General features: G+C 38.7%; 1 protein-coding gene across 2 annotated transcripts in view; it reads left to right on the top strand.

Annotated features, from left to right (window-relative positions):
* HACE1 (HECT domain and ankyrin repeat containing E3 ubiquitin protein ligase 1) overlaps positions 1-16,191 on the top strand; it is a 98,405-nt gene that overhangs the window by 58,802 nt on the left and 23,412 nt on the right. For both annotated transcript variants that reach the window (XM_056125008.1, XM_056125009.1), the window contains 6 exons: positions 3,455-3,789; positions 4,278-4,346; positions 4,531-4,618; positions 11,791-11,902; positions 11,998-12,095; positions 12,252-12,339. In XM_056125008.1, the coding sequence (XP_055980983.1) occupies positions 3,455-3,789; positions 4,278-4,346; positions 4,531-4,618; positions 11,791-11,902; positions 11,998-12,095; positions 12,252-12,339 (790 nt within the window). The remainder of the gene's footprint in view (positions 1-3,454; positions 3,790-4,277; positions 4,347-4,530; positions 4,619-11,790; positions 11,903-11,997; positions 12,096-12,251; positions 12,340-16,191) is intronic.

Raw genomic sequence — 16,191 nt, 5'->3', positions numbered from 1 at the left:
CTTTTTTTTGTCCTTGAGACATGAATTACCTGAACAAATTTTCGAAGGGATAACTTCTTGGGTTAAGGTTTAGTTTTAGTGTATTTGTGAATTAAGAAAGAAAGGGTATGAAATAGAAAAGGAAGTTCCACTGTGATTTTTCCCTCTCACCTTTTCTAATTCTTTGCTGTGTTTCTTTATTGCAAACTATAGGAAGTGTGGCAGGGGGCAAAAGGGGGAGATCAAGATTGGGATTGGGCCACATGCAGTGGGGCTCAGGGATTACTCCTGACTGTGCTCAGGGGACCTTATGTGGTATCAGGAATCAAACGGGTATCGGCTGTGTGCAAGGCAAACACCTTAAACACTGTACCATCTTTTCCTTACCCTCCCTCCCTCGTTCCCCACCCTACCCCCCACCCCCCCACCATTGGGAAAACTTTTTTTGGGTAGCTTTTCCATTTATTTATTTATTTATCTTTTTGGTCACTATCATTTTTACAGACATCTGGGAGTTCATCTTATTTCTGGATTATTTAAATTTTTGCAACTTGTCAGTATTTGCAAATTGGATTGTTCATTGCTGGAATGTGCATGAGTGGCTAGTATCCTTTCCCGATTCAGGTTTCTTCCCCATTTAGCCCTTCTCATTTAGAGGCTAATTATTTCTCTTCTCTTTTGTTTCAAACAGTTTTACACCACCACCTATTCTTTCAATTTTGGACATGTGCTTTCTGATGTATAAACCTCAATAGTTTTGCTCAATGAAAGTTATAATCCTCACATTCCTCTGTCCTCCACCCCCATAAAACACTCCCATCTTTTACAGAAGATTCTATGTTGTGCCCAAGGAAGAGGCTGTATAGACTCAATTTGGATCATAATTAGAGTTAATGTACTTTCAACGACAGTATCTTTTTTAGGGCAGCTGTGACTTTGTGTGTGTGTGTGTGTGTGTGAGAGAGAGAGAGAGAGAGAGAGAAAGAGAGAGAGAGACACCCTCACTTCAGTCTTAGGACATGATTTGCTTTTCACTTTGTTTACTTGTCAGCTTTAACTTGTGGTAACTAAATATTTGTTGAATCAGTCACTGTCTCACTGTCCTCCCGTTGTTCATCAATTTGCTCGAGCAGGCCGGTAATGTCTCCATTGTGACACTTGGTTCAGGGGTATTTAATTTATAATGTTTTCACATTTTTAATGTTTCAGGCTTTTATGTGGCATTTAATTGTTTACAAATTTAATAAGTAAAATCTCCTGAAGGAGGGACTGTTCTGGAAATATGAAGAAAGGATGAAGATACAGCAGAGAAATTTTTTAAAAATATAATAATAGAAAAGAATTTCCTGGCAGAACAAGTGATTTAAAACTTTTTCCAAAGTTCCAAATACAGTTGCATAATCTCTTCATACCAGCACAGCGGGTAGGGCGTTCGCCTTGCAAGTGGCCAACATGGCCGACCCGAGTTCGATTCCTCCGCTCCTCTCGGAGAGCCCGGCAAGCTACCGAGAGTATCTCGCCCGCACGGCAGAGCCTGGCAAGCTCCCCGTGACGTATTCCATATGCCAAACACAGTAACAACAAAGTCTCCAATGGAGACGTTACTGGGCCCGCTTGAGCAAATCGACGATCAACGGGAGGGCCTTTACCTTTACCTTTACCTTTACCTTTACCTTTACCTTTACCTTTACCTTTACCTTTACCAGTCTTTAAAAGTAGGATTATTTATTTCAGATAAAATGTTGTAAAGATGGACTTTCTGGAGCAAATGGTTAAGTTCTGTAGCATTCTGTAATCACATAAGAAATGAAAAGTGGAGATAACTGTTACATTAATTTGCAGAAAGTTTATTGTTCTCAGTTTGAATATATCATCTAGTACACATGAATGAAGGACCATTTAGCTATAATTTATTCTCCTTACCCACATGATTATCTCTATTTTGAATTAAATTTTTTCAGAATTTTAACTTAATTTCACCCTGACTTCATTGAAGTATAATTGACATACAGAATATGCTGTAAATTTAAGGTGTACATGTGATGATTTAATTCACTTACAGATTGAAAGTATTTACCACGATAGCTAGTTTTAGCACATCCTTCCCTGCACATGAATAAAATTTTATTGTTGTTATGATAGTGAGAATATTAAAGTCCTACTTGCATAGTAGCTTTCAGATGCATAATGAAGTATTGAGAATTTTAGTCACAGTGCTGTGCCTTAGGTCCCTGGTAAAGATGTTTGTTTATAGTACTTAGACAGTTGTATTTGTCTTAAAAATTACTGATTATTAGAGGTAAGATGTATGTTTATTTTTCTAATACTAAGCTCTGCTGTGACCATATATATATATATATTTTTTTTTCTTTTTGGGTCACACCCAGCTGATGCTCAGGGGTTACTCCTGGCTGTGCACTCAGGAATCACTCCTGGCGGTGCTTGGGGGACCATATGGGATGCTGGGAATCGAACCCGGGTCGGCCGCACGCAAGGCAAACGCCCTACCTGCTGTGCTATTGCTCCAGCCCCAATATTTTTTAAATGAAGTTTCATTTGCTGCTAATTTATGAAGTATGAATTGATGTAGAAATAAGTTTATTCTATATTCTTATAATATAAAATTACATCATATATCTTAATCTTCACTTGCAATGTAGAACTTATTAATTTTGTTTTTGGTTAGTAATTATTAGTATTTAATAGAATTTATTTTGGCTATTAAAGTAGTTTTGTGAGTGTATACACATTTGCTATACTTTAAAATTCCTTGCTATTCTCAAACTTGTAGGAATTGCCTGCAAAGAATTGTTAGGCTTTTAGGAATTTTAATTTTTTAAATAAAGATAGACAATTGAAAATTGTTGAACTTCCATTAATATAGTGAACATTAGGGGCGGTTGTTTATATAAAAGAAATTATGATTCCAAACTAAGTAACACTGCACTGCACTGTCCTCCTGGTGTTCATCGATTTGCTCGAGCAGGCCCAGTAATGTCTCTATTGTGACACTTGTTACTGTGTTTGGCATATCGAATACCTCACGGGTAGCTTGCCAGGCTTGGCCTTGCGGGCGAGATACTCTCGGGAGCTTGCCTGGCTCTCCGAGAGGGGTGGAGGTATCGAACCTGGCTCAGCCGCGCGGGCTCTGCACAAGGCAAACGCCCTGCCACTGTGCCATCGCTCCTCCCCCAAACTAAGTATTTGACATTTTTTAAAAGAAGAAATATTATTTTAATTTTTTTGCCACTTTTGCTTCAAAGAATAAATGCAAAATAAATTTTTTGTCTAAGTGAAGAAGTTATACATATGTATGCATATTTGATATTTGTATGTTTTTTGTTACTTTCAAACAATACTGGTACATTAACTTGGAAAAATAGATGTAAATTTTTGCTGCATTTGTTTGCTGCTGTGGGTTTTTTCTCTGGAGTCGAAAAATGATGTTTGAAAGCACTCTTTATTTTCCTCCTAGCCTCTAGAGTTGCTTTGGCACTCATTAGATGAATGGCTAGTTTTAATAGCTACAGAATTGATGAAAAACAAGAAGGACTCGACAGATATCACGTCTATTTTACTGAAACAAAAAGGCCAAGATCAAGATGGTGCTTCCATTCCTCCATTTGAACCTCCAGGACCAGGGAGCTACGAAAATCTCTCCACTGATACAGGGGAATCTAAACCAGATGCTCTGGCAGGGAAACAGGAAGTCAGTGCAGACTGTCAGGATGTTATTTCTATGACAGCTAACCGGCTAAGTGCTGTCATTCAAGCCTTTTACATGTGCTGTTCTTGTCAGATGCCTCCAGGGTAAGAAAGTTTTTGCTTATTATTTCCTTCTTTTGGTAGGTGAAGAAAAGCTTTTGATTTTTTTTTTTTGATAAGTTTTTTGGTAACAAAAAATGATAATTTGGTTTTGGGTTCTAGTTTGATTTTGTTTGATTTTGTTTTGATACTCATTATACACATTTATTATTATTATGAAATATTTGAGTTTTAGGCACGTGTCATTAAAAGTAGACTGGTATGAAGGTTACTTAATTAAGCATTCAGAATATGTAGAGCAGAGATGCCAGAAATTTTAAGAATTTTGAAAACTCACTTGCTTTGATTATCTGTTAATGAATATTTAGATATTTTTAATTTTATAAATTGAATGTCTTGATTTCCTAAATTCATAGGTGATTCAAACCCAAATTACTCTTTTGCCACCTAGAGGCCAGTTCAGTTGAACAGTTATCAAATTTGCTACATCGACACTTTCCTTTATGTGTAATGACTCTGTTCACCATCCACAGAATGACTTCCCCTCGTTTTATTGAATTTGTCTGCAAACATGATGAAGTTTTAAAATGCTTTGTTAACAGGTAAGACTAAAATGTTGTGTTTTTTTTTAACTGTTCAAAAAGTGATCAGTGACAAGAGAAAGCTTAGTAGGTGTGTATTTATAGTTGTTTTTCTTCTTTTTCAGAATGTTGTGTTTGAATTTTCTCTTTGCTTAATGCTATTCATCCTTCTCACCTATTTAAACAAAATATATTTTTCTTTCAGAAATCCCAAAATTATATTTGACCACTTTCATTTCCTCCTTGAATGTCCTGAGTTGATGTCACGATTCATGCACATTATAAAAGCACAGGTAAAACTTTATCTTAGTCTTTTTTTTTTTTTAGTTTAAGTGAAAATTAATTTTTAATATGAAAATGCTGCCTAGTGAAGTAATTACAGTGTATTGGGATCTGCTGTAAAGGGGCTGAACTTACTTTTGTCTTAAGGATCTGGAAGAATATGACCTTAGTGTGGCTACTTTAGCATCAGGGGATCATGTTTCTTTTCCAAGAAGTGTTTATCGAGTGTTTACTATGTGCAAGACTTGTGCAAAGCTAGCAAGCAGAACACACTGCTACTTCTTCCATGCCAGTTTAATTCCTGTAAGGTTGTTGGTCCTTGAGAAAAGTTTTATTCCCCAATACATTTAGGAAATATATTTGCTCTTTTGGAGGTTTATAAAGTAAATCATATTAGCAGCTTTGAGAAATCCTGTGGCAAAAGTAGTGATTTTATTTTGTTATTCTCCAGACTTACTTGACTTGGGAACTTTTCCCTCACCAAGTTTCAGTTTTTTCTCATGTCTCATGAATGAAACATTCTAGGGAAAATTCTTGCTTTGCTCCTTCCCAACTGTGTGACTTGGGGCACATTTCTCACTTTGAGCGTAGCCTTCTTCATTTAGAAAATCAAGGTAATGATAGCAGTCTCATAAAACTATTGTGGAGGATAAATTTTGAATAGTGGTTGGTATGCATGGTCCATAAATAACACTTGTTTCAGAGATAGAAAGCATGTCTCCACTCGCTAGGACATCACAATTCAGTCAAGCAAGGGGAGTTAATTTCTATAAAATAGTCATTACAGGACCTGAAAAATAGCTTAAAGGACTGGAATGCATGCTTTGTATGCTGGAGCTCAAAGTTTCAGTGGTGATTCTACGATTCCCAAAGCATCAAGCCAGGAGTAGTCCCTGAACACCACAGGGTGTGACCCCAAAACAGAACAAAATGAGTAATTATGCCTGTCTCTTAAGGAGTTTAAGGGAGGGAGAACTTACTACCAGCTGTTTTCCCAAAGGGAAATTCCAAAGAGGAGGTGGATTTTTGTACTTGATCCTAGCCAAAAGGTCAAGATTTTAAGCTGGACTGTGAAAAAATATGCAGGGTTCTCATGGGATAAAATGGAGAAGATGAATGTTCTAGCCAAGTTATGTAGATGGGAAGGTGACAGAATTCTAATTGATGAAGTCAACACTTTGGGTGAGGAATGAGGTAGAAATCTGGAAAGGTAGGTTGGTCGTGTGTATTGAACCTTGGTTGCTAGATTAAGGCCTTTTCCTTGTTTACTAAGCAGGAAAATGTACATGATTCTGGAAAATCTGTCAGATTTGTCAGAAGTATATGATAAACGGAAGGCTACAGTTTAGATGTAATAAGATAATACTGTGTTTATATTTGTGGAGACCATTTGTTAATTTTGTTTGTTTGGGGACCACACCAGCTATGTGTTGGGCTTACTCTGCACTCAGGGGTCACTCCTGGTGGGATCAGTGGACCACATGGGAGGACTCTACCTGACAGTGCTTAGGGGTTGTTTCTCACTCTATGCTCAGAGTAAGCCCCGATGGTGTTCAGGGGACTCTTTGTGGTACTGGAGATTCTACTTTTTTCCCCTTTGGTTTTTGGATCACACCTAGTGGTGCTCAGGGCTTACTCCTGGCTCTACACTCAGGGATCATTCCTAATGGTGTTTGGGGAACCCTAAGGGGTGCCTCAGATTGAACCCAGGTGTGCTGCATGTATTATCTCTGTATCATCTCTCAGGATTGAGTTTTTATTTTTAACTGTGTAACAGTGTTCTAGTACAAATGAGATTTTAGGTGAAAGATTTTAGTGTTGGAAAAGGCGTTTTCTTTTAAAACCCTCTCTGCTTTTGGATCCCCTTGTCTCTCCCTCTGCATAGCTCTCTCATCTTTTGTCCTATAGAGGGAATTTTGATTGCCTTACTAGGATGGCGATGGTCCACAGGTGTAGTAGCCAGGCACTGTGGTTTTAGAGGTTCGGCCAGATATGAAGGGGCTGATAGAGGAGGGGTTGAGTATGGACTTTGTGACTTAGAGCTGCATGTGGAGGACATCTGTGTAGACAGTGGTCACGGTGCTGTGAGTAGCTTGACAGAACCAGAGTTGGATGGAGGGGGATGCGGTGGGGGGAGACACCCTGGGGCGGTGGGGGGGGATGGCAGGGAGGAGAGGGAATGAAAGGAATGAAATGAGAGTAAAGAAGAACCAAAGTTTTTCTATGCGCCTGAGTAAAAGCTGAGCTGAACTATAAAGGAGATTAATGGGAAATCAGCATAACTTGAAATGGGTCTAAGGATTAAGTCAGTAATCTTGAGTCATTTTCGTTTTGGGGGCTGCTATTGTCATTTTTGTAGGCAACTTCTCTTATTTGTAAGAAATACAGATTGACGTGTTTAAAAGTGGGCATCACGTTGCAGTTTGCTCTCACATCAGGAAAAACCTTACTTTATATGCTATAATGTCCTTAGAAATTTTCTGTCACTTAAAGGCTTTTCCCTTAGCAGTGGTCCTGTCGAACAAGTGATCTTGTTCTGTTAGTGGTTTCAGGTGACTGGGAATTAAAAGAGACGTTTTGTGTTGCTGAGAAAATTCTATTGAGAGAAAACTCTTTAATTAAATTTTGTGAATTATCTTAGGGAAAGTTAGGTCCTACTTTGCATATATGATAATGTGCCCTTTGGCTTGTGTGTGTGTGTGTGTGTGTGTGTGTTTGTGTGTGTGTGTGTGTGTGTGTGTGTGTGTATACACATATGTGGTCCCCAGATTCCAGTCGGGTCTCAGCTGCAAACTACCTGCTAAGAGGTGCCTTAGCCTTTGTATTATCTCTCTGCCCTTACAGGCATTTTCAAAATTTTGTTTTATTTTCAAGCCATACCAGACTGTTCTCAGGGCTTCCTCGTGGCTCTACACTCAGGCATCACTCCTGGTGGGGACCATATGGGGTACTGGGGATTGAACCCAGCCCACCTGCAAGACAGGTACCCTACCCACTGTACTATCCCTATAGGCATTTATTTATTTATTTATTTATTTTTTTATCAGACTTCAAAGTCTATGCTTAAATATATGATTTATGTATAATTTTTTCTCTCTTGTTTTACTGAATTTTTGAAATAATCAGCATGAAATTCTTGATATTGGGCACTTTGCAATCTAGTTTAGTCTTTATGAATCCCAAGGACAATGGAAACAAAGAACATGAGAACTGGTATTTTGTAACTGGGAGGAATAGGTGTTGCTGAAAGGTGGTAGCGTCTAATATAAACCCTCTCAGTAACGAGAGAAAGAGAGAGAGAGAGAAAGAGAGAGAGAGAGCACGAGCGAGCGAGAGCACCTCTCATAGAAGTAGACTGATGAGAGAGAGAGGCAGATGGGGTGGTGAGGAGCATTGGTTGGTGGAGGGCAGTTGGACATTGGTGAAGGGATCAGTGTTGTAAAATTACATGCCCGAAACCCAATCATGAATAACTCCATAATTTCACGGTGACTGAAAATAATTTATTTGAAACAATAAAAATGAACAAATTCAATTTATAAATCCAACAGTAAATCTGATAAAGCACTGCTTTATTAAAAAGAAAATATGGAGCACTGTTAGAATTATGTGCAAAGTCATGCATTTAAATTTAAAGAAAGGGAAGCACCATTGGGTCCTGGCAGCACTGCCTTGCGGGGCCTAAGCACTGACTCCACCGAGTCTCAGATCTGGGGCGTGTGTGGCCAGGAGGGGCCCCCACACCTCCTGAGCATTGCTGAAAGGCTACTCCCTGTGGAAACATTTACTCTTTTCTTTTAATTTAAAAGTGCAGATATTAAATGTCAAATCTCCCAAATAAATAATTTTATTGAGAATTAATTAAAAGTGATATTTAAGTTTTTTAAAAAAAATTTAATCACCATGAATTATAGTTACAAAGATATTCATGATTGAGTTTCAGGGATACAGTGTTCAACACCCATCCCTTTACCAGAGTGCACTAACTTCTACCAATGCTCCCGGTTTCGCTCCTGCACCCCAGCCTGCCTCTGGGGCAGGCACTTTTCTCCTCTCCCATTTTAGCATTCCCTTCCCTAAATTATCCCACCACGAATAGTGGTGGGCAAGTAATTTCTCCCAGCCCATGGGCTGTGTTTATATTCTCATCAGTACCTTTGGGGTACAAAAGCTTCTTAATTTAATGTAGTCCCATTTGTTTTTCCTTGCTTCCACTTATTTGGTCAGTGGGTTTCATCCTTAAAGAAGCCTTTAACATCAGTGTCATGGAGAATTCTGCCCATATATTCGTCTTTGGACCTTGTGATTCAGATCTGATGATGAGATCTGTAATCCATTTTGATTTGATTTTTGTGCATGGCATTAGAAAGAGGTCTGAGTCCTCCTTCCCCTCCCCTTCCCTCCCCTCCCCTCCCCTCCCCTCCCCCTCCCTCCCTCCCTCCCTCCCTCCCTCCCTCCCTTCCTTCCTTCCTTCCTTCCTTCTTTCCTTCCTTCTTTCCTTTTTCTTTCCATGTTATGCCCAGTTTGTCCAATGCGGTTTGTTGAAGAGGCTTTCCTTGTTTCGCTTCAAATATCCCTGAGGGTCTTTCTCTAGCTGGCTGTTGGGGGTCTGTTGCAATGTTAGTTGAGTCCAAGGCTCTGGGCATGCATCTTGGTTTTTAAGGGAAAAATTACTGTTTAGTTTAGTTCAGTATAAGATAATTACTGGTGCCTTAAAAACTGCCTGGTAGATAACCTCTCTGGGATGTTAGATATTGGTCATATTTATCTTTTGAAACTTGGCTATTGTATTATTGGTTCTCCTTTTTCTCTCTTCTCACTGTGTTAACCATTTGCTCACTGAATTCTCCCTGACCTATGATCATAAACTTCTCTTGGTGTTTTGTATTTTTTTGGTCACGTCCTGCAGTGCTCAGAGATTACTCCTGGTTCTGCACTCAAGAATTACTCCATGCAGTGCTCAGGGTACCATATTGGGTAGTGGGGATTAAACCCGAGTAGGCAGCATACAAGGCAAGTTCTCTGCCTGCTGTACTATCACGCTGACCATGTTCTCTATTTCTTTAGTCTCCAAACAAGAGACCTTATCCTGTCACCAGCTTGAATTTTCTCCATTATTTTTTCCAGTGTTTCAGATCCAACACAGTCTTTATTTCCAGGTCCTTAACAGTTGTATCTCAGATATCCTCAAATTTAGAACATTCATTATCTTTACTAACATTTTTCTAGAGCCTTCTCAGAATTGGGGATAGATTGTTAGGAGAGCTTTTTCCTCCTGAGGTTTTTTCATTTTGAGTTCTTGTGTTTAGAGATCTGCTCTTGCTTTTCACTTTATTCAAAGGAATGTCTTTCAGATTTACCTTACTATTCCTCTTTCCTCTGATGAGCAGGCCCTTCTCATCCAATATATATTATTACAGTTGCTGCCAACTGTAATAATATATATTGCATATATAACTGTACTATATAGCTGTACTGTAATGTTTGGAACGCAGTGTTTTATATATACTGTATTATTCCAGTCTAAGGTTTTTTGTTTGTTTGTTTGTTTTTGTTTTCTGGGTCACATGCATTGATGCTCACTTCTGGTGGGGCTGGGGACCATATGTGGTGTTGGGGGTTGAATTCTGTTGGCCAAGTGCAAGGCAAATACCTTCCTCACTGTCCTATTTCCCTGGCTTCTCCAGCTTTTTAACAGTGAAATGGGGCTTTTTATTTTTAATTTTTGGTGTACTAGAAGTCAAACCCAAGGCCTTAGAGGCATATGCTCTAATGCTGAGCTATATACATGGGTCTGACACTAGAATTTTTATGACTTTTATGTTACCTGCAGTATATGGGTACATACTAAGTACTCACTAATGCTTTTGATTAATAAAAAATTTACAAATCACTTGCTCTTTGTGGATATGGCTGATGAGCCAAGTATATACTCTTTAATATGTAATGGATTCTTATTTTTCAACTTTTAGGGTAGGGGAAGAGGAAAAAGGAAACCATTCTTTTATAGTTACTGCATATATTCTGAAATTATAAAAAAAATACATGTATGAAGATTATTTTCAGGGACTGGAGAAATGGTATAGTGGATAAAGTGCTTACCTTGCCACCAATCCAGGTTTGATCCTCAGAACCCCATATGGTCCCCTGAGCACCACCAGAAGTAATTCCTGAGTGCAGAGCCAGGATTGACCCCTGAGCATTGCTGTTGTGGCCCAAAAAATAAGCATTAAAGAAAGATTATTTTCATAAGAAATATAATGGAACATGCAACATAATTTTTCTTGATGTGAAGCGTTATATGAGATTTGTTGGGTTTAAAAGAAAGATTCATGTGTTCTATTTACATATATGATATTAAGATCTTATATATAGCTTTCTCTTTTTTCAGTTTTTTTTTCTTTTGAGAAAATATAAGGTAGTTTTTTTAGGTATACTAGGCATAAAATCTTTTTGTAATTTTTATTTGATATACTCAGAACATTATATCAACTATCATAGAGATCTATAGTGCTAAGAGTTTAGCATGTTGTTAGAAAAGATGAAGTCATGAAATTTACATACAAGTGGTACTGCATGGAAAGTATCATGCTAAGCGAATTGAGTCAAAAAGAGAGGGATAGACATAAAAAGACTGCATTCATCTGGGGGACATAAAGTAACAAAATAGGAGATTAATACCCAAGAGTAGCCGAGATCAGTACCAGGAGGATTACTTCATGGCTTAGAGGCCAGCCGGGCATTCTAGGGGAAAGGGAAGCTCAGATAGAGAAGGGAGCACCAAATAAAGGGTGTTTGGAGGATTCTCCCAGGATGGGAGATGCATGTTGAAAGTAGACTATGGACCGAACATGTTTGCCACTCAATGCATCTTTTGCAGACCACAACACCCAAAAGGAGAGAGAGAACAAAAGGGAATGCCCTGCCACAGAGGCAGGGTAGGATGGGGGGATGGGTGTGGGAGGGATACTGGGATCCATGGTGGTGGAAAATGGGCACTGGTGGAGGGATGGGTATTTGATCATTGTATAATCGAAACCCAAGCACTAAAATTTGTAAATCTACAACTGTACCTCATGGTGTTTCACTAATAAAAATTAATATAAAAAAAAGAGTTTAGCATGCTAGTTCAGTTGGACAGGTAGGTGACTAAATACTGCTGACTTTTTTCTTTCCTTTTTAGCCATTTAAAGATCGCTGTGAATGGTTCTATGAACATTTGCATTCAGGACAACCAGATTCAGACATGGTGCACAGACCAGTAAATGAAAACGATATTCTGCTGGTTCATAGAGGTATGGATAAGGAATGTATTGGTTTGCATACGAGGTACAAAATAATAGTTGTTCTAAATTTCAATATGTAAAATTAACCACTGCTACATATTTAGATTCTATTTTTAGGAGTAGCTGTGAAGTTGTGTCTAAAGCAAATTGTGCCAAGCTAAAACAAGGGATTGCTGTACGGTTCCATGGAGAAGAGGGCATGGTGGGTATAAAAATCGGTGTCATTGATATTGCTCTATATAAAAGATAGAGTAAAATGTGATATTAATAATGAAAACATTAATTTGATTTTGTTTTTTTTAAGAAATAAATTGCCATGTAATATCTTTTTATTGATACTTTATTTTTTTGAACTCAGGGTCAAGGCGTTGTGCGTGAATGGTTTGATATTCTGTCTAATGAGATAGTCAATCCTGATTATGCATTGTTCACCCAGTCAGCGGATGGTAAGTTTTACAGTCTAGGTGACATTTTGCAGTGACGTCACATTTCCAAAACATATCAGTGCTTTTTATCCTGTGGTTCTCACAGTAACCTTGTGAGCATGGTGTTCTCATTTTATAGATGAGAAAACTGAAATTCAGTTTTTGTTTATGTTAACATAGTTAATGAGTGGGTGAATCATAAGCGAAATATAACTTATTTAGTCTTGGTCCTCAGATAACTTGTTTCAAGGACTAGTGCTGGCCTAGTGAAAGTTTCATTAGTCCTGTGTAAAATAAAATTAAATTTCACTTTAAAAATTTTTCTTTTTTTTCTTTTGGCCACACCTGGCTGTGCTGAAGTCTTACTTCTATCTCTGCACTCAGAGATCTCTTCTGGTGTTGTGTAGGGACCTGAAGTGATGCCAGGGATCAAATCTGGGTCAACAGCATGTAGGGCTACTGCTTTACCCACTGTACTGTCTTCTTGGCCCCCAGGCTTTTTTTCAAATTAGGTTTTCCTTTTGTAAAAAGGGTGCTGTCACATAGATTTAAAAAGTAAAAAATCTTCATTTGGAAAAAAATTTAAAATTTGCCAACTTTTTTTATTTAAATTTTCAAGTATTAATATTCGTTATAAAAACCTAATTCTAGAAATCATGGCCCCATCCCCCCACCAATTTGTAACAATTTCAGTATGTATCTTTTTTTCTGTGTATTTTTATTGAGATATCATAGTTTATAATAATATTAAATTGCTATTTTGCAGAGCACTGTAACATGTTTTAGGATCTGTTTCCATCGGGAATTGTCTAATCTGAGCAAAGTCATCTAATCTACATCTTTTACTTTCTAAACTCACTTTGCTTAGCGTGACACTCTCCAGCTCCAACCAAATTGCAGCAAACTTCAAAATTTCATCTTTCCTCATAGTTAAATAATACTCCATTTTGTGTATGTACCAAAATTTCCTTAGTTTGCCCTACTCACTTGTGATTGGGCATTTGGGTTGTTCCAGGTATTGGCTGTTGTAAATAGTAAATCTTAAACTTTATAATTTTTTTATGTACAGTAACTTAGTTTTTAATTTTCAGTCTTTTAAGATTACAATCTGACAACCAAAGAGCTCTTACTTAAACAGAGTTTAGAAAGTGTCAGTTTAAGTGGTACTTTAGCATTGTGGTTTGATTAGACTCGTTTAATGGAAATCTTACACCTCATTTGTGTGAGGGGTATCTGAAGAGTTTTGTGACTTATTAGATATCCCAGTGAATGTAAAATCTCATTGTGTGTGTGTGGGGAGGGGGCAGGGGGAAGAAAAGCGGGTTTTTTAGGGGAATTTTAGTTTTGAAGTGCTTTGCATAGTTGCTTTTATATCCCGGAAAATATCTTCTTTTTTGTATTTTCATCCTCTATCTTATATTAATAAATTGATTGATTCATTCATTCTATCTCAGGAATGTTTGGTGGGCCTAACGTTACTCCAGATAATGCTCTACCTAGCCTGGCAGTGCAGGCCTGACAGATTTGGGGTCTGGTAATGCTCAGTAACCATTAGGACTATATTCAGTAGTTTTCTGGGCCACTTGTTCCTGGGAATCAAACTATGGGCCTAGAATATGTAAGGCTGTTATCTGCCACTGTGCTATCACCATAGCTCCTTAACTCTTTTTTTTCCCCCTTAACTCTTTAATCACTCTATCACTGTCATCTATGTTGGTCATCGATTTGCTCTAGCCGGCGCCAATAACATCTCCATTCATCTTTGTTGAGTGCTAGTGTACCTCGATAGCATATTGGGGACTCTTTCAGGATCAGGGGAATGTTGTTACTGTTTTTGGCATATCGAGTACACCATAGGTAACTGGCCAGGCTCTGCTGTGTTACTCTTGGCAGCTTGCTTGGCTGTCCAAGAGGGATGGAGGCATATCTTGCCAACTCTGGCTTCTGATTGTATAAATCAGTTAATCTACAGATCTCTACAGAATAAGGTGGATAACTGTCAGAGCAACTGGGGTAGGCTGCAGAGATGCTAGAGAACTACAGGTATCTGTGTGATGGCAATACACAGGTAATGTTCTGGGACTCTGACATTAATTAGGAGTATGGGGTTCTCTGCTTTAACTCTGTAACTTCTTGTAAACTCTGAAGTAAATTTGTTATCTTTGTGATTTTTTCAAAAATTTGATGAGATTATAAGTTTTGTTATTTAGTTCTCATCTTTGAAGGAAGGTTTAGTATTACAGCATTTTAGGTTTCTCTCTTTTACAGTCTCGTGTTTGTGTGTGTGTGTATGTGCGTGTGCGCGCGCGCACACACACACACATAGTCTATCACTGTCTGTCATCCTGTTGTTCATTGATTTGCTCGAGCAGGCACCAGTAATGTCTCCATCCGTCCTAGCCCTGAGATTTTATTAAGTGCCACATTGGAGGCTCTTTCAGGGTCAGGGGAATGAGACCCATCATTGTTACTGGGTTTTGGCATATCGAATACGCTATGGGGAGCTTGCCAGCCTCTGCCATGCGGGCAGGATACTCTTGGTAGCCTGCCGGGTTCTCCGAGAGTGAGAACTAGACAATAAGAAGTTGCATGGTCGCAAATGTGGCTGTGAGCTTCAGGGAGCATGGTTTTATAGTCTCTGGATCTTGGCTGTTGATGAGATTACATGGTGTGCGGGGGCAATTTGTGGGTGAGACTTCCTAGCTACTGGAAGATGGGGGATCTGGGTAAGGGAGGTTCAGTCCTGATCCAAGCAGGCTTGGAGATCTCAGCCCTGGGTCCCGCACACCTGGGTTCTTCTGCCAGTTCCCTCATGCGTGAGGCTCATCCGAGTGTGTGGGTAGTGGTCTCAAGTATGGCTGTGGCAGGGTTCCAGAGGTCTTTAGCTACCAGAGCTCTGTGTGTATACACACACACACACACACACACACACAGACACACACACACACATATATACTGTATATATTATACAGCAAATGTATATATATTGTAAATATATATATATATTGACACAGACACACATATATATAATGCACAACTTACAGTGTGCAGGGGCTGCTGCGATAGCACAGTGGGTAGGCTGTTTGCCTTGCATGCAACCAACATGGCCGACCCGAGTTTGATTCCTCCGCCCTTCTTGGAGAGCCCGGCAAGCTACCGAGAGTTTCTTGCCTGCACAGCAAAGCCTGGCAAGCTACCCGTGATGTATTTGATATGCCAAACACAGTAACAAGTCTCACAATGTTACTGGGTCCGCTTGAGCAAATCGATGAACAACGGGAGGACAGTGACAGTGACAATGTGCAGGGGTCACTCCTGGCTCTGCACTCAGTAATTACTCTTGCCAGTGCTCTGGAGGACCACGTGGTATAGATTGAACCTGGGTCAGATGTGTGCAAGCCTGCTGTACTATCACTTCGGTTTTATAGTCCCGTATTTTAAGTCTGTTCTATAACTGAAAAATAGATTTGGTATGGAATCATTAATTGAAGTATTTTATACTGCAGTTTTATTGCAGAGCATATGTGACAGCATATGTACCATAAAGATCATGATTTATTTTATAAGCTAGGTCTTCTCTTTGGGAACATAGTATTAATATGTTCTAATTTTTTATTGTCGTCAAGAGGATTATATATGGATAGGTCCAGTGTCAGTTATCTTTTAAGTTTGGTTTCTAATCAAATTAAGATGTTAACCATGGAATTAACCTAGTATAGTGGTAAAGAATTTGATCTTTGTTGTTAAACTGGTGTGTTCTACCCACTTTATGTTATGAACTTAGTACACTGAACTTAACAAAATTAGACCTCGGTTTTCTGATTTGAAAATGACAACACATGTTTTGTACTAATAATTCATGTAAAATTGTTT

The sequence above is a fragment of the Sorex fumeus genome, unplaced genomic scaffold (assembly GCF_029834395.1).
Source record: "Sorex fumeus unplaced genomic scaffold, SorFum_2.1 ptg000054l, whole genome shotgun sequence".
Lineage (NCBI taxonomy): Eukaryota > Metazoa > Chordata > Mammalia > Eulipotyphla > Soricidae > Sorex > Sorex fumeus.
Note: the sequence above shows the minus strand (reverse complement) of the source record. Positions and strands in the feature narration are given on the sequence as shown.